The 22,087-nt window shown below is 37.6% G+C and overlaps 1 protein-coding gene across 1 annotated transcript in view; it reads left to right on the top strand.

Moving 5' to 3' along the window:
* INSC (INSC spindle orientation adaptor protein) overlaps nucleotides 1-22,087 on the top strand; it is a 119,550-nt gene that overhangs the window by 37,772 nt on the left and 59,691 nt on the right. Inside the window, exon 3 of the mRNA XM_071559503.1 lies at nucleotides 21,381-21,726. Coding sequence (XP_071415604.1) covers nucleotides 21,381-21,726 — 346 coding nt within the window. The remainder of the gene's footprint in view (nucleotides 1-21,380; nucleotides 21,727-22,087) is intronic.

The following is a 22,087-nucleotide window of genomic DNA, read 5'->3' as shown; positions in this document are numbered from 1 at the left end:
GTTTTTAAAAACTGTTTGAGAATTGAATGCTTGCAGGGAAATTGAAAATTCAGTAGGCTGTAGGAATAGAGTACAACAGAAGGAAGGTGCTTTGCCAGTAACTCAATCAACTTCTGGTGATGAATAAATTCAGCTATTGCATAGCTCAAGGCACTAATTATGTCCTCTTTAATGCTTGTATTCTTTTCCTTTCACTCAGTTTACCCTATACCAATTCTGCAAATAACTACAGTGACAGAAAGGAAGCTCACCTTACTATGAAGTATTTCTGATTTATATTCTACATGTAACCAAACTAAAAATTGTTTGTGGGAGTTTTGATGGTGGTAGTAAAACAGATTTGTGTATCCACATGGTTCTTCTGATAAGGATTTTTGGATGTGTTATCTGAGTCCAAAGGGTGATGTTAGTAAAGCAGCAACTATTGATTTGCTATCATATGAACTCAGCAGGTTTTTTTCCCTCTTTGAGTCCATGGGTAAAATATCTTTTATATATTTCCTATATTCAGGATATTAAAATGTAGGTCAGCATTTTGACTCACAAGCAGCAAAAATAATTGCATTTCACTTGTACTTTACACGTTTTTGGGGTCTGCAAGTCTGCCAGAATGAAAGATATTTCCTAGCCTTTTCTTTACTATAGTTTTATCACTGTATCTTTATATATAGCATACTGTAGAAACATAATATACTACTTCCCATAGCTATGCTGTAAAATATTGTATGTTAAACTGTGGAAGTCACAAAAGAATTTTGGCTTTTAACCCGAAATAAATTTGAGTTTGTCCATTATAATAACTGTGAAGATATGTTGAATTTAAAAATCTGTTTGACTGGCCTCACTAGACCTTTTTTTCATTAAACTTGGTATTTGATATTTGTGGCTTGCAGTTACTTGGAAACTACTTTTGAAAGTTCAAGACCATTGTTCATCCCTGAAGAGAATTAAGAGTTTATCCTGACTCCCTCTTGTCAGGGTCAGTAACATGTTTCACAGCATGTGGCACACAAGCACTGTAAAGAGGTCAAGCTAATGCTGATATAGCCTTAATCATGGAAGAAATTTAGCTGATTATGTTGAGAATGCATATTTTTGAAATGTGGAAGTCCATAGAAAAGACTCTTCTCTCTGTGTGTCTTAGAGAAATAGTAGTTTCTATATGATGAATGTCTTGTGTTTGGGACTTGACAGCCTTTTAAGAAAACACACTCAAATAAAAGTATTTGAGATCACACTGACAGAACTTGTCTGAATGTTAGGTTACCTTATCTGCCAGACACAGATGATTCTTTCTGACTGAATCTCCACAACTATTGCATGAAATTTTTATTATGACATGAATTTAGCAATCCTGCCAACTTTACACCTTGTAGCTAGCTCTTCTAGTCACTGTTTCATGGCTTTGGCTCCATGGTTTGTGGCTCTCTGCAAAATTTTATTGATGCTAACAAGACCTTTTCAAATCATTCAGATGTTGTTTGTGGTCTGTTATGTTTATTTGCAGTCTGATCTTCATCACACTTATTTTCCTGTAGCACATTTCAGAAGATGCTGATCAGGTGTACACATCTGCTACTGCTCCTGTTGGAGCGCTCTGTTTTCAGAGGACATTCTTGCTAGATATTTCACATTCACATTCACTGTGCTAACCAAGAGGGAAGAGGACCAAGTGGTCCTCCTTAACAGGTATACACATCTTCTTGGAACTTGAAAACAAAGATCAGACCAATGAAGGGATTCTAATGCTCAAAGAATCTAATTCACTGAATTAGTTACTGACTTACTGTGAGAAAAGACAGTGTTGCCATCTGTGTTTAAAAGGGGCAGTATGCTTTGTTGAAACTAGTTTTGATTTAGCATTATAAATCATTTCCCCAGTTTCTCTGCTGGTTGTAAAGCTGATTAATCTTCTTGCCTTAGGCAAACCTCTTTCTCTTCTCCTGTTTTTGTCCTCCACCTCAGCTGGGGAAACATGAAGGAAAACCTCAGTAGCCTACCTTCATAAGTTGCTATTTCAATGATACTTACACAGCACTCTGTTACGAGCTCATATGCCTTGTTATACCCCGTGTGTGTGCATCGCCCTCCTGCGCAATGCCAAGCTGGCAGTGTTGAATGTTACCTAGCAGGTGCTTTTGTTAAATGTGAAGAGTGTGTTTCTGTTCACAAACCCCAACTTGTTCCTTCCATGTGTTACATTTTATTATCATTTCCACAGTGATGTTTCCTGGCAAGTGAGTTCATTAAACTCTATTTACAACCGTAGCTGTAACAGAGGATGATGAATAAGTACCTACACCTTGTTATTTCTGAGTGTTCTCCCAAAATCCAATCTAAAAAAACCCCAAATAGTCCCTTCATCAAACATGTTTTAATGATTTTAGTATGACTTGTCTTCTCAGTTATTTAGCACAAATACAAAATACAGTACTTGTCACTTCAGTTCCTATTTCCTGGGAATTTCTTTCTTATTTAATTGCCTGGTCTCTCATATTCCGGTTCATTGCTGCCTGAGGATGGTGGGAGGATCTTCTAATCAGTTGTTCAGTAACCTGTAATGAGAAAATTTAAGAAAGCTAGCAGGAAAATGCTGCAACTTTGTAAATGTGATGTGCTTTTTTTTTGTGTGTGGTGGTGTTGTTATTTTTTTTGATGAATAGAATAGTGATCTTAAGAATTTTGGTGGCTGGTCTGACTCCTATTCTAGTCTCATTAAATTTGCTAGTGTCTGTTAGTGGTTGGGTTTCTGAGCTCATATTAGCCCTGAGGGATTTGGAGTGAAATGCATGCAGGAGTTTAATATTGAGCTAAAATGTGGCTGTTTGCAATTCCAAGTTGATTCTGTTTGCTCCTTACAGTATTTCAGGGAATGTGGTAAATTGATAGTATATATGTCTATGTACATACATGTACTCTTACTTAAGGCAATGTGCCTGAAAGTCTATATGCAATTATTTTACTTGTTATTAAAGAAAAAAACCCCTCTTTCTATATATATGTATTGCATGTATAAACTATGTTTCAGGTATTTGAATTTTTTATTTTGCGATGTGTGAATGCTTCATTGTTGATGTTACAGGGGTTCAAGGGAAAGATAGCAAATGTCTACATGAAGAACATAATAATATTGCCAACCAAACTTAAATGTTAGTGGGACTGAGCTCAAGGTAAAGATTAAACAGGAGCAAATCAAGATAAAACTGAGAAAATTATTAAAAGGCAAAGGGAAGAACTAGGCAATGATTTCCAAGTAGTTGAAATTATTCAATGGGGGGCAAGATAGTTAAAAGCAACCTTTTGGGAAGAGCTACAGAACAAAAATTACCTTGTTTGATATGTGCTGTGTACGCACCAATGCTTGATTTTAGATTTTGGAATTTACCTACTTTGCATTTCAAAATGAACTTTGTATATCCAACTTGAAAAATGTAAAGTAAGTTACTTTGCTACTGCAATGAAATATTATTTTTGGTGCTACTTATGCAAGAAGTGCAAATTAATTTGGTTTATCTGCAATTTAAAAATATGTTGAAAAGTAAGGAACATACATGATTATGCATCTATGTTTTTCCTAGACAGGAAGCAAACATTTGTGGTGAGATATTCTACCAAAGTTTTCATTTTAAAAAGTATTCTGCTGAGTCCAGAACACAGTGTACTGCTAACTGTGAGAATTAAGTGGTAACTATTAGCCATGTTTGTTGTCTCCCAGTTGAGTAACTACACTGACAGCAGGCAGAATGGGACTTCTCTGGGAATTATTCTTTCTCTACCAGCTTATGGCCAGGGGTCTTTAGATATACTCATCACAGATATTTTATTTCTTCTTTGCATTTGTAGCATAGCTGAGAAGCTTTGAAAAACTAGCCAGAATGTTACTCTTTTTGGTGTGAATATCATTAGACTTAATTTTTTATTAGATTGGAATTAAATTGTATCATTTTTATCGGGCAAAACAGCTTGTATGTGAAGAGAGTAATCCTTGTTCAGTATGTAAAATTACTGCCTCAATGACTATTCATTTCTTCCTCTTTGATTTTTGAGATTTAAAAAAATCATAAAATCAGGGAATAATTTGTTTTGAAAAAAATCTCCTGAAATATGGTTTTGTCTCCTGCTTACAACAGACTACTCTTTAAAAAAACCCCATACATGTATTATACTTATATAATCATATGTATTTGTATAAAAGAAAACCAAGATGTCTATCAGGGAAAGTGAGGAATCCTTTCTTTGAACTTGGGTACGGCCTCCAATCACTCTACCTGGAGTTATAGCAGTAATTGCTTCCCAATTTAGGCCTCTAAGTAATCTAACTAGAAATGAGCTTAGTTATTTTGTATATCTCAAAGAGCATTGATGGTAAACACAGCCCATTATCATCAGAGGTCTGTATACATCTCTGGAGCTTGTTGGGACAAGTTTTTCTACTTCAAGCAGATAAATATGGTACAGCTTAGCTTATTAATTACAGTACCTAAGAGAAGACAAGTTAGGATTTCAGGCATTCTTTTATATCAGAAATGGTCAAATCTTTTTTTTGAATAAGCAGCAAAGTGTTGCTGATATTTGCCTTAACCTTATTCTCTAGTCTTTTTTTCTGGGTACTTATAAGCTATGGTGCTCAGAATGCTGCCGCTGTTGGGCATCTATGCAAGGGGTAGCCAAGTGGTACAGAGCCACATACTTGTGAACAAGTGGTGAAAGGGTGTCCTACTCAGTGGCAATGTGACCCAGAGATTGCTCACCATGGCCTAGAGAATTTCTTGGAGAAGTTCTCAAGAAGTATGAAAGCAGAAAGTTGAATGAATCTTGTGTGCATGAGCAAGATGATTATTTCACAGTAGCTTAAGTCTGCGGATTATATGAAAGGGGAATAAGGTTTTGTAGGACTGTTCATCAAATCTTTGCACTTGTTTTTCTCAAAGTTGTGCAACAAATTAACAGGAATCCTGAGTACAGTTGGCTGAGAAATGGTTCTTTTGTTTGAATATTTAAGATTTCATATGTGTTTGTTTTACCTCTGTGTGAAAATGTTTCTTTTCTGTTCCACTTAACTATTTGAAACCAGCAGACAAAGATATTGCCTCTCTGACAGCTTCTATTTTATAAGACCTTCTCTCAAAGTGGGGGCTTCAGCCCAAGTTCATTATAAATGCCCTAATATTTTTATAGGTAAATATGTCTATGTGTATTGACAGGCAAGTGGTTCCAGAAGAATCTAGTGCATGAGAGTAATGTCAGAACAGTAAATGACTGGAAGATGGAATATGAGGTTAAAATGTGTTGAAAGGACAACTTAGTGGTCTGAATCAGGCCTGTTATTAACCCCTGAGATGCTGGGTTTTGGCTGGTGTGGGTTGCATATATGTGGGTGCTTCATTGTGACTGCAAGTCTGATACATAAAAACTGATCTGGTAAAAAAAAAAAAAGAGAGAGAGGGAGGAGGGAATAGAATAAGAGAGAAACAACAAAATTGCTCAGAAAATGGCCAGTCACTGCTAGATCTGATGTAGTATCAAGGATATAGTGGATATAATGATTATATTTTTTAAAAAATGAAATATCATAACACTTGATTTAAACTGTGTGTGTATGGACACAAATAAGATAATGAATTAATTGGCATATGCCCTGTCATTGTTTTAGTCCTGCTATCGCCAGCCATCTTTTAAGGTAGCTGTGAAGTACAGGAGAGTCTAACTCCAGTAGAGTCATGCTTGATAGGAAATCCAACCATATATTTAATAGATCAAGGATGGTGTAAGACAAAGGTCATATTTTCTGTTTAGAGGGAGAGGATGTTGTCCTATTCCCCTCCAGTCTCAGTGGGACCAATAACACTTGTATCTGTATTGCTCTTCAAAGCCTCACTATCACACTTGACCTGAATAGGTCAGTCTGGAATATCTTGAGTCTTCAAAACTTCTGAGCTGTGATCAGATGTCTGCAGGGTTGAGGTGCTGCAAGAAGCTGGGAAAGGAGGAGAAAATCAAAGATGTAAGCACACAGGTTTTGTTGCCAGTACACATGTGACAAAATACAAGCAGAAGACATTTAATCATGTTTTCACTAATTCACTTGTAGGAGTGACTTTGCAGCACGTAGCATTGACTGCACCCTGTACCCTGCCTTCTACATAGAGAACTGAATGTAATTGGAAGGTGCGAAATTATAGTGAACTGCTGTTGTTTTCCTTGTTTCTTCACTGTTTCTAATGCCTGGTTTTTTGATCATTCTCAAATAGGTTAATTGAGATTTTTTTTCTGCTGCCCACTGGAAAGTGGTTGTCTTTGGCTTTTATACATAGCAGTAGTGAGAAGCAAGAAATTGGGGTGTTTTCTAGTTTAGTTTTGAGAACAGAGGTACTTGTCAGTGCCTTTTGAAGAGTGCATCTATTTAAACGATACATTTCTGGAATATATTGATGAGAAATGCTGAATCTTTCCCTCGATAGGAGTTGTGTAATTGGATTTTGTCACCTGAATTCATCAGAAAGATTCAGCTGCTTTGCTTTTTGTTGGATCATCTCCAGTCTGAGAATGAATTTAGTTAAAAGAAAATTTTGGGGGATAGGGATGCTAGAGAGAGAAACTACATTCTCTCCAAGTTAGAGCTGGCCCAAAATACACAGTATTGATCCTGTTTCAAATGTTTTAAGTTTACATCTGGTTGCAGAACATTGTTTGAGTCAGTCCAGAAACAAGTGTCAGGTGAGGTGGAATCTGAATTGCACAACCTTTTGCTTGTAGTCAATGTGTCAAGTTAGTACCAAGATTCCTGCCTGAATTTTTATATTAGTGGTAGCTACTGAAAAGTGCAACCTCCTTGAGAACAGATAAACTGAAAAGGTATTAAGCATGTGCTTTGAAAATTTTATGAATGATGAGAAACCTTTAGTAAAGCTAAATTGATTTGTCCCTGCACTCCAGAAAACAGTAGAACATAAAAATCACATGGAAAACTGGATCTACTTTATTTGCTTCTCTATACAGTGAAGTCAGTTGTCTTGTTTTCTGGTTATGTGGTGGCAGCAGCAAAGGATTCTTAATCAGACACATTAGAAATGTACAGACAGCTTTTCTCCTTCACCTGAACTCCTTAATCTCATAAAGACTGACAAGGGGGGGAGTAAAAGAGAATATTCAGTGATTTGGTTTTTGGTTTTGTTTGTGTTTTTTTTTTGTTTGCTTGTTTGTTTCATGCAAAATATTTCCCATTTGTGAGAAAGTTCTCTTATCCCACAGTAATTTATATGAACTAAATTTATTTAGGTAATCTGGTGATGATGACAGACTTAATATGATGTAATATTTCCTTGCTCCCTTGCTGGTACATTTTCACATCCTATTTGCTTGCTGTACTATGAGATGATGTAAAAGACTGTAGCAGGACAAAAACCTAGTTCCACTTATCCTCTATTTTTTTTAAAATTTAAAATAACTTATATAAAATATCCATTTATTTATATTTGATGCCAGAGGCTAGTTCATTGAACCTGGCATGTATTATTGCAAAACAATGGTGTTCACTCACTTTTTTGCTCTGTTATCTGTTTTCCAGGTTCTTTGATGGCCACTAAGAGTTTATTAATGTTAGTAAATAATTAAGAAGGGATAATTGATTTATTTTTCTGCAATGATACCAGGATGGTGGTTTTTTTGTTTTTGTTTTTTTTGTTTGTTTGTTTGTTTGGGTTTTTTTGTTGTTTTTTTTCTAGAGAACATCATTGTTCTGTTTTTAATGCACTGTAGAATGTGGAGCCTGCACACCCTTATGAATCATGGATAACTCATTTGTGCCAGGGATTCACTGACAGTGACCCAAACTCTGCTCTTGTTAAATGAGGAGGAATAAATAGATATGCTGTTTCATTCTACTTACTAAGAAGGGGGAAAAAGAACCGATCTCTATTCTGTCTTTTCTTCTTTTCATCATTTGTAGTATTTTCTCAATCCCTTTAAAAGCCATTTGGTTCTATCCTCTGTGGCAAGTAATTCTTTTCACTTGGTTCCTTATGAAGATGGAGATTGACACCTGTGTAACGGGTCTCTTGTCAGCAAGATTTGCTCTCTCCCTTGCTTCTCTATTACACCTGATATTCTGAGTTGCTGTGAACAGTAGCAAGGTGAAAAGTCCTCACTAATGACTTATTTCCAAGTAATGAGCAACCTGCAAGACTCCTCACCCACTCTTTACTCTCACCAGGAAACCAGACTCTCGTTGTTTCTTCACCTCAGACTTTTCAAGAACCCTCCTTAACTCTTGTCTATTTCAGGTGTTGGAATCCATTTGCTTTGGATTTTATATTTTAATGAGACTGTTCTAGTCCAGGCATTTTTCACATGTTAGCTGTTTTCCCTCATTCAAGAGTAATTCTATTGCAGTAAAAATAACCATTCATTTCTTTTCTCCTTTTCCTATTCGGTCTTCAAACTCCTCTCAGGATTTCTTTGTAAAACTTAGATTTTTGCCTTTTTCTACTACTCGTCTTAGAGTAGCATCTGGAAGCTCTAGTCAAGATCAGAACACTGTGTGCAATGCTTAGTGCAAAAACAATAGTGTCGCTTCCTAGGCTAAGTAGAGGAAACAGTGAGTGAGTTAAGCAGGAGAGAAAGATGGCAGGAGGTGATAAAACTTCTTGAAGCATCAGTAGGAAAGCAAAGAGTGAGCCCAACTTTTTAAATTTCTACTTGAGTCTACTCACTGGATCACTCTTCTGCACTGAGTAACATTATTCTCGCTGGTGAGACACACAAGCTTTAAGCAATTCAGAAAATAAAAGTCTGGCTGTGTCCAGCCTCTTGTCACATCTACGTAGGCAAGTTGAGTAAAAAGAGGAAAAAAGGTCTTACTTTTCTTTGTCTTAAAATACAGCACAAAGCTTACAATCTTAATTTCAAGTTATGCAGAAAGCACTGTGTGAAGAGCATATTATGTTATTGCACCTGTGGTTCTATACAGACCCCCGGAAAGATGGTACTTTTCTGGGTGCCTCAATGTGTTTGGTGGTGGTTTTGCACAATTCTGGCCATCTTTGTATAGTAATCAGTGCTTATGTAATTTCCCATCACATGTGTTATATTTGTTTTTGAAAAACAAAGAGTTGGACTTGATGATCCTTGTGATCCCTTAACTCAGAATATTCTGTTATTCTTTCTTAACTGAAAAGTGCAGGAAAATCTAATGTCATTTAAGTCCAGTGAGCAGCATTAAACATATTTAAACCTTTTTCTTACCTTATCTGCTCATGTCTTTTTTGCCAGCACGGAATGACAGTGTAAGACTTAAATCTAAACAGGTGACTCTGCCTTACTTATTGTTAAAGGAAATGTAGTGCTAAACTCTTATTTTCCTGCTTTCTAGTATAAATGTCTATAGCCTCTCTGAATCATCTTCCTCTAAGTTTCTATAAATTTAATATAGTAATGCATAAAAATGAACTTAATGGAGTAAAGAGTAATAAGCATATCTATAGCATTGCTTTGCAAATGTTATCTGTTTCAATTATGTTTGTAGTTGGGTCTGCAACAACAATGCATGATGCAAGGAAAATGCAAGAGGCAAAAGATGAAATGAACTTGTTTGGTTGTAAGCAAACAATTCTGAGATGTTTATTGCTTTCCTTTGATCTGTCTCATTTCATTAATGGAAGCCTAGGATTTATACCAATAATTAAAAAAAAGAAATTATTAATATTTGTTAGTGGAATGAAGTAATTTTAAAGGTAAGGGAACCAGTCTACTTGTAACTAAAAGTTTTCATTCAGTTCTGTCCATAAGGGTGTAAGAGCCCCAGCATAGCACAGAGAGCCTTGTCAGGAAAGGCCACTCCTTTCTATGCTTTCCCTGGGAACACTGTCTTAGTCTCTTCTTCTTCACTGTGCTGATGAGTTCTATCCTGCAACTGCTGCCTCCAGAGCTTGATCAGTGTGAAGATGACCAAAGAAAGGACTTTGCATATATGCCATCAGATCTTTGGTTCCAATTCAGGCCTTTCCAGGCCTGTCTGGACTTATTCTTAAAATACTTTATCCTTGATTCTTTCTCAGGGGAAATATACTCTGAGCATCCTCTAAAGAATCATGAATGTCACACATCCAAGCCTCATCCAAAGCCCACAGAAGACTGAGCTGAGATCTACTTTCAATTTTAAGGAGTATTGGCACATACTACATTTAGTTCTCATGTTTTAAATTGATAGTTCAGTTACTGCTTATGCTACAGTCCTGAGGTATCCATGAACATCACCCAGAAGCCTGTGACATATTACATTACAGTTATTCTATAGAAGTATATTTCATAGTGAGGTGGCTCAGAATTCCCATTTTCAGTTGAAAAACACTGGACTATTTTGTGAAAATATTTTTGCCTCTAATATTTTATGACAAAACACACTGGAATCATGATCAAAGTCTGATGGAAAAAGGGATAGCATAGCCCAAGTCTTTCTTTTGAAAGGGGTTTTGAAATGCAGCTATGATGTGAGTTTGGCTTTTTGTATTGTTTGTAATTTTTGAACATGCTTTATTGTATTTAAGCCTTCAATTGATATCAAAGGATGAATTTTTTAAGTTCAACACCTCACAAATAGAAGTGAAAGGCAGCCAGAAGCATTAATCATTTAGTTTTCCCTCTGTCAAGTGCATGGAAAGAGAAAGATGTGTCCGAAGGAGAAGTAAAACACAACTCAAAAGGCAGGAAAATTACTCTGTTTAGGCTACTGAACTTGCTGGGAAAATTTTGTGGTGACTCCAAGTGTAAAGAGCAAAATATACTGCTTTTATTTGAGGAATGAGTGAGGGAGGAATAGGAGGTAATTGGAAAGGAAAAGAAAGACATTCTAGTAAAGAGTAGTTAAGGGTTTGGAACCAAGCAGGAGGCGGGATGCTGAATAATGAACCTGCCAAAGATGTGTAGTAGTGAAGAATCTGCTAACATTCTCTAGGGCAAACAAAGTTAACTTATTATTTTGCCACTGAACAGAGGAAATTCAGTGGAGATTATAAATGTGATCATTTACTAGTAAATACAGAAAACTAGTGATTAGACAAAAGGTAAAATGGGAAAGGATAATAACAAGGGTTGTTTTTGAAAGCAGAGAATTAAAGTGGACTTGAAGTATTGAAGAAAAGAGATGAGGTTATGCATCTGTGGGTTGGGAACAAAAAGCTGCAACTAGTTGCAGTTCACTTGATGGAGAAAAAAATAGGAGAAGGATCTAGGTATGCTAGTTGATTAAGATGTCTGTGACTGCATTTGCCAGTAAGATGTAGTGATAAAGGCAGGAACGTTGGTCCTAGTATGTATGAAGTGAGATATTTCTTGTGAAGAAAAGGGTGTATTAATGTCACTGAAAATTACTGTTAGATGTGTTCTGCTATCAAGCATGGTATCAAGTCTTTTAGTAAAAAACTAATTTTACAGGAACTACAATCTATCAGGCTGTTCAGAGCTGGAATATTGGAAAGTGGCAGTTTCATAAAAGGAATCTGAAAAATTTTGCTTGTTAAGTCTTCCAAAACAGAAGCTGAGAGCATGCTTTCTAGAATTGCATTTGAACACAAAATCTTATTTAAAAGGAAAGATTAAATGAAAAATGTGAATTGAACAGGCTTTTTCAGAAATTTATATTAGAAATAAGAAATTTCTTACCATTGAAGTACTGTGATTTTAGAATGGCCACTTAATAGAACACCTTTAAGCCCACAATAAATTATTTTTAGAGTTGATTTGAAATAAATTTATGAACAAATTGTCTGACCTGATTACTTCTGGTATAAGAGTAGATTTGATGGCATAAGATGTAATTTTCAGTCCTCTGACTTCTACAGAAGTGTATAAACCTGTGCATAAGTATTGAATTTGTTTGATTGGAATGAGAATTTATATTTGAATGAGAACACCTAAGGTATTTTTGCCACCTTATTCCAGTATCTGTGACACTGTGTTGTTTGTTTTCATCTTTTTAACCTGTCTGTTGAAGGGTTGATGTTCAGATGTGACTCTTAGAAAAGCCAACATCAGCCTATCCTTTGCTCACCCTTTGACAGTTTTAGCTAGAGTTGCTGTGTAATAGATGTGAATGAGTGTCTCCAAATTTCTGTAGTCTCTTGAGTGATACTGATCTCATAACTCCCTGCAAAATGGTTGTTGCTTCCTTCATTAAGTAATCCAGGCTTTACTTAATCAGTAGGGTTAGGACCTTAAATGAGTAAATAGTAGAAGGTGAAAGGCTAATGCTGCTGCTCATAATGCATGTCATAACTCCTTTGAAAAAGGCACAGAGAGCTGTACTGTTTGTTATTAAACTACAAATTAAGGCAGATTTGGAGGAAGGAAAAAACCCAAGGTTCAATGAGGCACTGGTGCTATTTTCATGGACTCTCATGTTAGTTTCCAAATTAGTCCTTGCTTCTGATTGTGTCTGAGCATTGTATCTATAGCCCCTAATTATGTCCAGTGTTGTTTTTCTTCTTTCATTTCTAGTTCTCCCTCCCTGCTGGGTGGGAGGACTTCTGCAAGGATCTCTCTCTCTTGCAGCATATTGTTCTTAAAAGGCAATGAGGAATATTGCCCTCTTCAATTACAAATGTAGCTTGAGTATTGTGAAGCAGTGAACTAGGATGAACTCTGATTAATACCTTGAGCACATTTCTCTGCTGTTACTGGCCTTGTTGACTTTTCTTTTTCACAATGCAGGAGACATGCCCAGTTATTTATGGGAGTGAAAATTATGTGTGTACCCGGTAATTTGCAATTTAAATGTATGCTGATGACAACATCCCTTCAAGATTATCATCATACTTCAGTCACCATATCCGATTTAAATTCCTGGAATAATCTGTAAAAATGTTCGACGTAGATCTTTTGTGTGATGTTCCACCAGGCAATGCTGTTGTTCTTTCACTGGGCTAAATGAAGCCTAAAATCATGGATTCTGTCATTGTGCACAAAGTTAAGATCCCTCAGCTCTATCTCATTTTTTAGAAAAACTATAACTGTTTCATGTTTTTGCAACACCTGGACTGTCATTTGCAAAGAGATTGAGTAGTGTGAAATTTTATCTTCAGCACTGCTTTTATCTTTGCATTGGAGGATAGTTTCTTCTCTGTGGACACCCCTTTGTTATGGAGCAGAAACTTGTGTGGCCTCATGAGTTTGCGTGCTATGCTGGTGGTGGTATGTGTAGGGTCTCCCATACCAGACAGATCTCAGCTGAAGGGTCAGACAAAGTGTGTTCACGGGCAGGATGGGCTTGCTAGCGCCCCAGCAACCATCCTAGGAGAGGGACAACTCTAACACCAAAGCTCAGGCAGATGGAGTTCATTTAGCCCTGTAAGGTTAACCATCTAAGAGAAGGATACTCTAACTAAACCTATGTCCTGAGGTATTCGCTGTCACTGTCCAAGCTCGCTAGGCCCTGGCAGATGAACCTTAAGAGTAAAGGGTGGGGCCAGTTCTGCACATGCTGTGCCTCACCTAAAAAATCCAATGTGCAGGCTTGAAGGGTTCACCTATGTTGCAAAGCCCTGTAGCGACAGGTGAGGGTCAAAACAGCAGATGATGGGAAGCACTGAAAGTCACAGACTCAACCCTGCATGCAGGTGGTTGAGGACATTGGTTGCTTGAGACTGACCCCAGAGATGACAGTCTGGTTCGGCAGCTTCCTGAATGACGAAGCAGCCTTTTTTAAGGAGACCACTGCTTGCTCCACATGGAGAGGGGCCTAGAAAAAGTGGCCTAACCAAAGCTCATCTCCCCGCCCCCCCCCCCCCCCCCCCCCCCACCCCCAGTAGGCTAGCCATGGCCAGCGGTCATCTTCTGATGTGGCCAGAGATGAAGAGACAAAGGCATACACCTGCTTCCAAAGGTTCAAATTGACGCTCACATGTTGGAACATCAGAACCATGCTTGATACTGCAGATAGTGGGCATCCTGAGCGTCATTCTGCTCTAATTGCCCACGAACTATCACAACTCAACATTGACATTGCTGCTCTCAGTGAAGTTCATCTTCATGATGAAGGCAGTCTTAAAGAACATGATGCCAGCTGCACTCTATTGGTCAGGCAAACCCAAAACAGGAAGTCACCTTTCAGGTCCTGGCTTCATGATTAAAAACTCCGTTGCCTCCAAACTTGAAAATTTGCTGAAAGGTCATTACAATTCCATTATCTCCTTATGCCTCCCACTACACAACAAGCAACATGTTGATCTTTTTAGCGTATATGCCCCAACTCTCCACGCTGACATGGTGGAAAAAGACAAATTCTCCACCAACCTGCACTGCCTCACCCAAAAAGTTCCTGCAGATGATAAGATCATAATCCTTCATGACTTCCACGCTAGAGTAGGAAAGAACTCTGAAGCCTGGAAAGGAGTCCTGGGCAAGCATGGTGTTGGAAACTGCAATGACAAAGGACACCTCCTGCTAGAGTTTTGTGAACACACTGCCACATCAATTACACAACCCAGATATTCATAGGGCATATTACTTTAAGAATGGTCTAGAAATCAAGTGTGTTCACTTAAAAACCAGGAATCTGATTCTCATCTACATTGAAGCTATTCTGTATGTTCTAACCTAGCTCTCTGGCTAGTTCTGTGAAATTTTGTTAAAATCAGTGCAAATACAATATTGTGTATCTAGAGAGCTGTTTTATGTGATTAATATCATGTAAAGCAATTGAGGATAAATAAGACTGTCTCAATGGCTCTTCACTATATCCTTCTATTGAGAGTTGAGTTCTGCTGTTCATTGTATTAATGTGGAAATTGGCTCTGGATGTACTTCATACCTATGGATAATTTCAAAAGATGAATTAGAAAAAAATTAGAGGTTATTTATGTTCAAAGAGGGGGCTAAATTCATTCAAAAAGTTGTTTGTTGCCAATTAATTATCTGCCACTAATTAGAATAATAAATTTGAGCACAGTTGTAAGACTTGGCATTGCCTTTCATCATAGGCTTATGTGGAAGCTCTACTAAATGCTATCACTAGGATTGGTAATAAATCTGTCATATTAGGTGAAAATGGATAAAAAGTCTGAGAAGCCTTGAAAATATAATTTGATTGAGCAGAAGTCTTTATGCTTTATAAATATGACCACTAGAATTATTCATGTGAATTGAGCAGCTCAGACTTCAACACAGTGTTATAAAAGATGAAACTTTTGCACTTAATGAAACTTGGTGCTAAATTGAAGGTATAACTCTTCATTATAACATTTTCAATTTAAAACAGATCTGTATGTGCTGCCAGTAAAATGGTGGTAAAGAGCTTCAAACTGGAAGTTTTAAACAATCATCTGGTTAACTCTTCGCTTTTGTGAAACTACTTAAAAGATGATAAAAAATAGAAGAAAAAAAGAGAGAAATGCTGGTAACAGAACTCTGAATATCACATATCTCTTTATAGAAATTTAAAATGGGAGTATTTTTTAATGTGAGTATTTCTTCAGGATGAAATTTGCCTGCAATGTATTATGTAGTGCAGGAAACATCTCTATGAAACAAGGTCTGATCACCTGTTGAAGAAACATAATTTTAATATGTTGTTGCTGTGAGTTGATCTCAGCCAGTGTCACCAGATGATTTTGTCAAAATAACACAATTTTTAAAAGACTGGTTTTTGTCAAGTACTAAATTCAAAGTATTCAAATTCATAGTTACTCAAGTTCAGTTGAGCACTCTTGAAAACTTCATCAAATATTTTACAACCTCAATTAAAATAGAGTGACTTGAAAGAAATGTTGGAAAATTTATCTTGAATTTTTATTTTGCACTGAATTATTTTTACAACAGATTTTACATTAAATGCTGCTTTTATAATGTAGAGTCTAGATAAATTGCTGTTTTGTCCATATGCCACAAGGTGATAACTTCAGAAATTCTAAGAGGTGAGGAACTACATATCTTCCTTTCAAGAAGGAAATCCTTAGGGGGCAGGATCACGCTGTCTCCATGTGCCTAAAGATGAGCCAGTGGGGAAGAAGACAAGTGTGGTGGAACTGAGAGCCTTGGCTTCAATTCAGGAGAAAAAGGCAAGTTTATCAGCTCTGGTTGAAGGGGAGGATAACTCAGGAGAACTACTGGGATGCCATGAAGTTATGAAGGAAGAAAATTAGAAGGGCTAAAGCCCAACCAGAACTTAATCTAGCTACTGCTATAAAAACTAAGTTTCCATGAGGACACTGGAAACAAAAGCAGGGCTAAAGAGAACCTCCATATTTGATTGTGTGTGTGGGGAAAATGTGGTGACACATGCTCAGGAAAAGGCTGAGGGATCTAACACCTTCTTGCCCCATTCTCAAATAATATGGCCAGTTTGTCTCCAGGTACCCAGCCCCCAGAGCTGGAAGGCAGGGACAGAGAGCAGAATGAAGCCCCTATATTCCAAAGAGAAGTGATCAGCAACCTGCTACACCACTTAGACTCTCACAAGTCTATGGGTCAGATGGGATGCACCTAAGGGTACTGAGGGTTCTTGTAGAAGTGCTCACTGAGCCATCATTTACCAGCAGCCTTGGCTACATGGAGAGGGCCCAGTTGACTGGATTTTAGCTGGGGTGACACCTGTCTTCCAGAAGTGCTAGAAGGTGAATCCAAGGAGCTACAGACCTGTGAACTTCACCTCAGTGCCCAGGAAAGTCATGAAGCAGATAATTTTCAGTGCCATCACATGGCCTGTATGGGATAACTGGCAGATAAGGGATGAATTAATGAAAGACAGGTTCTCCTTGACCAACCTGATCTCTTTCTATGACAAAGTGACCTGCTTTGTCAATGTGGGAAAGTTGTTTGTCTGCCTGGACTTCAGTAAAGCCTTTGATGCTTTTTTCCACAGTGATCTCCTGGAGAAATTTGCCACTCATGGCTTGCATGAGCGTATTGTTCACTGGGTAAAAACTGGCTGGATGTTTGGACCCAGGAAGGGGTGGTAGATGGAATTACATCTGTTTGGCAGCTGGTAAATAGTGCTGTTCTCCAGGACTCAATACTGAGGCCAGTTCTGTTTAAGAACTTTGTCAATAACCTGTACAATGGGGTAAGTCAGTTTGCTGCCACACCAGTGCTAGAGGTCAGGAAGGCCGTGCAGAGGGATTTGGAGAGGCTGGATCTATGGGTTAAGACTGATTGCATGAAGTCAACAAGGTGAAGTGCTGTGCCCCTGCCTTGGGCCGCAACAACACTGTGCAACAAAACAGGCTTGGAGAAGAGGGGTTGGAAAGTGGCCTAGAAGAAAAGGGAATTGAGGTTTGTTAGTTGACAGCTGGCTGAACATGAGCCAGCAGTGTGACCAACTGGCCAAGAGGGCCAATGGCATCCTGGCTTGTATCAGCAATAGTATGGCCAGCAGGACCAGGGAAGTGATTGTCCCCCTCTGTATTTGGCGCTGGTGAGGTTGAACCTTCAGTACTGTGTTCAGTTCTGGGTCTCTCACTGCAATAAAGACATTGAGATTCTGGAGTGAGTCTAGAGAAGGACAAGTGAGCTGGTGAAGGGCCTAGAGTGCAAGTCCTTTGAAGAGTGGCTGAGGGAGCTGGGGGTGTTTAGCCTGGAGAAAAGGAGGCTCAGGGGAGACCACCTCAGTCTCTAAAACCACCTGAAAGGAGGTTGTAGGCAGGTGAGAGTCATTCTCTTCTCCCAAGTAACCAGTGATAGAACAAGAGGAAAGGGCCTCAAGTGGTCCCAGGGGAGGTTTAGATTGGAAATTGGAAAACATTTCTTCACTAAAAAGGATCGTCAAGCATTGGAGTCACCATCCCTGAAGGTATTTAAAAGCTGTGTAAATGTAGCATTTGGGGACATGGTTTTGTAGTAGACCTGGCAGTGCTGGGTTAATGGTTGGACTTTATGATGCTAGAGGTCTTGTCTGACCTACATGTCAGGTTCTCTGCCAGTTAACCAGATACTGTGGCTCAGTTAAACTGAACTGTGGAAAAATCACACCGATAAAGTCTCTTATGCTTGAATCAATCTTGCTTAATGTATTTAATGACCTGAAAAATAGTTTATAATAACAGGACAACTCAATACTGTAAAATGCTAGAAGAAATTATTTGTTAATGAACATAATGTAGTGCATGTGAGAAGGGAAAAGGAACTGAAGAAAAATTTCTTTCAACATATGTATGGAGTCGTAAACGATACCTTATGTATTACTGCTCGTGAAAAAGATTCTGACATCAAGATAAGTAGATTTTTGGTAAGGTAAAAGTCAAACAGCCCTCTGGAAAAGACTTTAGTAAAAGAGAAATTTAATTTAAGAATTGTTGGAAAATAGGGACAGTGCAGAAAGTGTTTCAAATGTATAAATCAATAATTTGTCTGACTATTGTATGCTGTATGCTGTTCTTGCCATCACATTATAGGACATAGAGAAACTGGAAGTGGCTTTTTGAAAAGATAGGGAAAGTAAATGAATGAGTGGAATAATGTCTATAAGGTGACAGACTAGATAGAACTAGTTTCTCTCCCTTGGAAATAAAAATGTAGAGAAGATAAGGTGGAGCAAATTAAATAATGAGTTGTATTAAGAGAGTGAATGCAGAACTGTCATTTCAGTATCTCTTAAAAGAACTAAAGAGTTTGTGTTTATATCTCCAAGCAAGTTTAAAACAAACAGTAAGAGACACTTTTTCATATAAGAAATAATTAAACAATGTGAGACACTGCCACTAGGTGTTACACAGGCCAAAAGTTTAACTGAGTTCAAAAAGGAATTAATGACTACTTTTGTTTCATGAATTGTGAAAACATCCTACTGAGACACAACTTCTGGCTGAGGAAGTTCCTAAACCACTAATTGCCAGAAGATGGGAAGGAGTGTTTGCTCAGCTCTTGCCACAATTCTTATAATCTTTCCTTATGTATCTCCTAATGGGCATGTTGGTACCAGGATAATGGGCTAGACAGATTGTTTTGTTTTATTTTGTGTTTGTTTGTTTTTTGCTTTTTTTTTGGTCTGACCCATTACTGTTCTTTTTATTTTGTAGGCGTAGATTTTTTTTTCCAGTAATGAGGAGACAAAATGGAAATTTTCAACTTGTTTTTTGAGTTCAGTAAATGCTGTCTGGAATGTGATTCTTAATAGCTAATTAGGAATGATCACTCTTTTTCTTTTCTCATAAAAAAAATAGTCTACAGATTCATCTGCTGCATGCTTATGAAGTTTTTCTGTAAATACAGGGAGATGTAGATGAAGGTGAATCCTTTATGTATTTCATTTGAGAGATAATAACGTAGGTGTCATTTAAACAATAGTGTGTCAGAAAACCTGACATAGTAAACAGGGGGAGTTTTCTGTGGTCCTTCTGTGCAAGGAGGTGAAGGATATTATTTTTGCCATTGTTGTCAGTTAAGGAATACTAAGTTTCAGTGAAAGAATATCCTAAATTCTACAGTTGTACTTCTGACAATTAGTAGGAACAGAAGCAAACAAGGAGAGTTTCCTTAACATCTGTAATATTTTGTTTTCTCCTCAGAATGAAGATTGGCTTTTGGGACTAAAGGAAATATGAATGGGGTTTTTTGGTGGTGTTTCCCCCCACTCCCCCAGCCTTCTGTTCTAGGGGTTTTTTTCCATGTGAATTTGTAATATAAAAGTTTATTTCTACTTACGAAACAGAGATTTAATCAATTATCACAGTGCACTTTAGAAATAAAAGATACATTATTCTCTGTCAAATGAGTTTATCCTGTTCTGCATGCAAACTATGCACAACATTATAAATCATGGGCTCAAACTTCTAAAGCTGTTTGTTTTGTTTATTAGGAAACCTTGCCTCAGATCCAAAAAGGCAATAAGGAAGCAAGATGAAAGTGGGTCTCAATTGATCATGAAATGCAATTGCACAATATTCAAAGCTGAGTGTAATAAAGGCCTTAAATATCATAGCCTGTAAAGTATAAGATGAAAAGTAGCTTCATCATATATGGTGAAAAGGGAGATTGGATCAATGAAACTGATCTCTTGTATCTTGTTTGCTGTCTATTTATATGAATGATACTTGAGGTGAGCCTCCCTTTCGTATGTAGGTAAACACATTTAGTTTGTTTATGGAATGGTGCTGAAGTGGTCTGGCAGGAGACTTCTTGAGTTCAACTGGTGCTCAGTGTAATAAATGGAAGCACAAGAATGAAAAAGCCTTCCACCCGGTCATCCTTAGCCTAGCTAATGTCATTGCAGATTTTGTTCTAACAGTAAGGTTTTAAATAACAACACAGAATGTTACTGCTGTGTTGTAATAAATCAGTATCTGAATGAACGGGAACCATAATAAAAACTTCCCTTTGGTCCTTTCTAGTATATCATCATATAAAACTGCAGCATGTATTCAGAAGGTAGGCAACAATCCAATACACTGTCAGATTAACTATAGGATACCAATAGCAGTTTGAAGAAATAATTATCTGATTTTCTCTTGCTTTTGCTTAATCTAATTTCTGCTTTACCTTTCATCTTCAGCTCTTTGGAAAACCTTAGTATGATTGGGTTGAGCATTGAGATATTTTTATTAGGGTCTGAGCATGTTTTTATAAGGGAAAAAACATTAGGCACCTCCATCTCAAGGGTCTGGGGAACTTGTGATCCCTCACAAAGTTGAGCTCAGAGCAGCTCAGTACAACTTCTACCACAGGTACCACATTTTACTGGCTGAGGGGTGCAAGGGCACAAAATGCAGGCCCATTGCCCTTGTCAGGGTATATACATCAAGGGGTTTGTTCAGCCTTCTACTTCACATCATATTTGTTGTAGTGCAAAAATGTGGTTTGGAAATCAGGTGGGTAAATTGTACAGAGCAATGAGAAATAAGAGGGAAGATAAATGTCTAGAAGTAGAATTCAGCTGAGGTTTAAGGGAGTATGATACTCTAGAAATAGATATTGCTGACAGTATTGTTCTCTTCTCTTTGTTTGACTGTGTAAGTTTGGGTAGAAGGGCTTTGAATAGATGCTGCAAGGTAAAACTTTCTGTAAATGCTTAACAGGCAATGTGTCTAGAAAAACTCAACAGTCCCATAAACAGCAAGCAAACCCACTTATAACTGCTCCTTCATATTAAACTCTGAATGTACAAGAAACATTTTCTCTAAAAAATGTAGTCTAAACTTCTGTTGAACTATCTCTGGTATCTGATGATTTTTCAGACAAAATTTTAAAGCAGGGAATGTGGTATAAAGGTGATTAGAAAACCACAACCTGTGTTTGGAATAAAAAGCTTAGAACGTTGCTATGTTACTACATGCCAATTATTTATCTTTTGTCACTCAATTGCAGCCTAGTAATGGATGTAGCTATATGGTGTTGCCGGTGGATACTCTAAGGTTGTTTTGCTCTACTGCATTCTTCTCTCTTTCTCTGCCTTCTAGCATGCACTTAATCCAGGTGGACTCTGTTCAGCGTTGGATGGAAGATTTGAAGTTGATGACAGACTGCGAATGTATGTGTATTCTCCAATCCAAGCCCATCAGCACTGAGAAGGATGAACAAAATGAACTTATGCTTTCCTCTCAATATAGTACTTGTGATAACTTGCAGCTCCTGTTAAAGAGAGCTTGGATCATAAGCACAGAATTGACTAGGATTGCTCAAAAGCTGGAGAAGAATAGATGGCAGAGAGTCCACAGCATGACAGTAAGAATCAACTGTCATGTGCGTTCCATGATAAATGAATACAACACTTTCAGTAGGAATTCTTCAGAAGAAATGCACCAGGTATGATGATGTCATGTTTCTTTATTATTATTATTATTGTTATTACTGTTATTATTGTTATTATTTTAATAATTAAAGCTTCTTTTCTACATTCTGTAAGAAATACTGATACTGGTTCCTTGTTTAAGACTTTCTAATCCCTTTTCGGCCATGGACATGTTCTCGAATTATTTTCGATGTTGTTTTATAGGCTTAGAATCATAGAATCGATTGGGTTGGAAAAGACCTCCAAGATCATTGAGTCCAACCCTTGGTCTAACTCTAGTCCATTTACTAGATCATGGCACTCAGCGCCACGTCCAATCTGCGTTTAAAAATCTCTAGGGATGGTGAATCCACCACCTCTCTGGGCAGCCAATTC

This window comes from Pithys albifrons, chromosome 6 (assembly GCF_047495875.1).
Source record: "Pithys albifrons albifrons isolate INPA30051 chromosome 6, PitAlb_v1, whole genome shotgun sequence".
Taxonomy (NCBI): Eukaryota; Metazoa; Chordata; class Aves; order Passeriformes; family Thamnophilidae; genus Pithys; species Pithys albifrons.
Note: the sequence above shows the minus strand (reverse complement) of the source record. Positions and strands in the feature narration are given on the sequence as shown.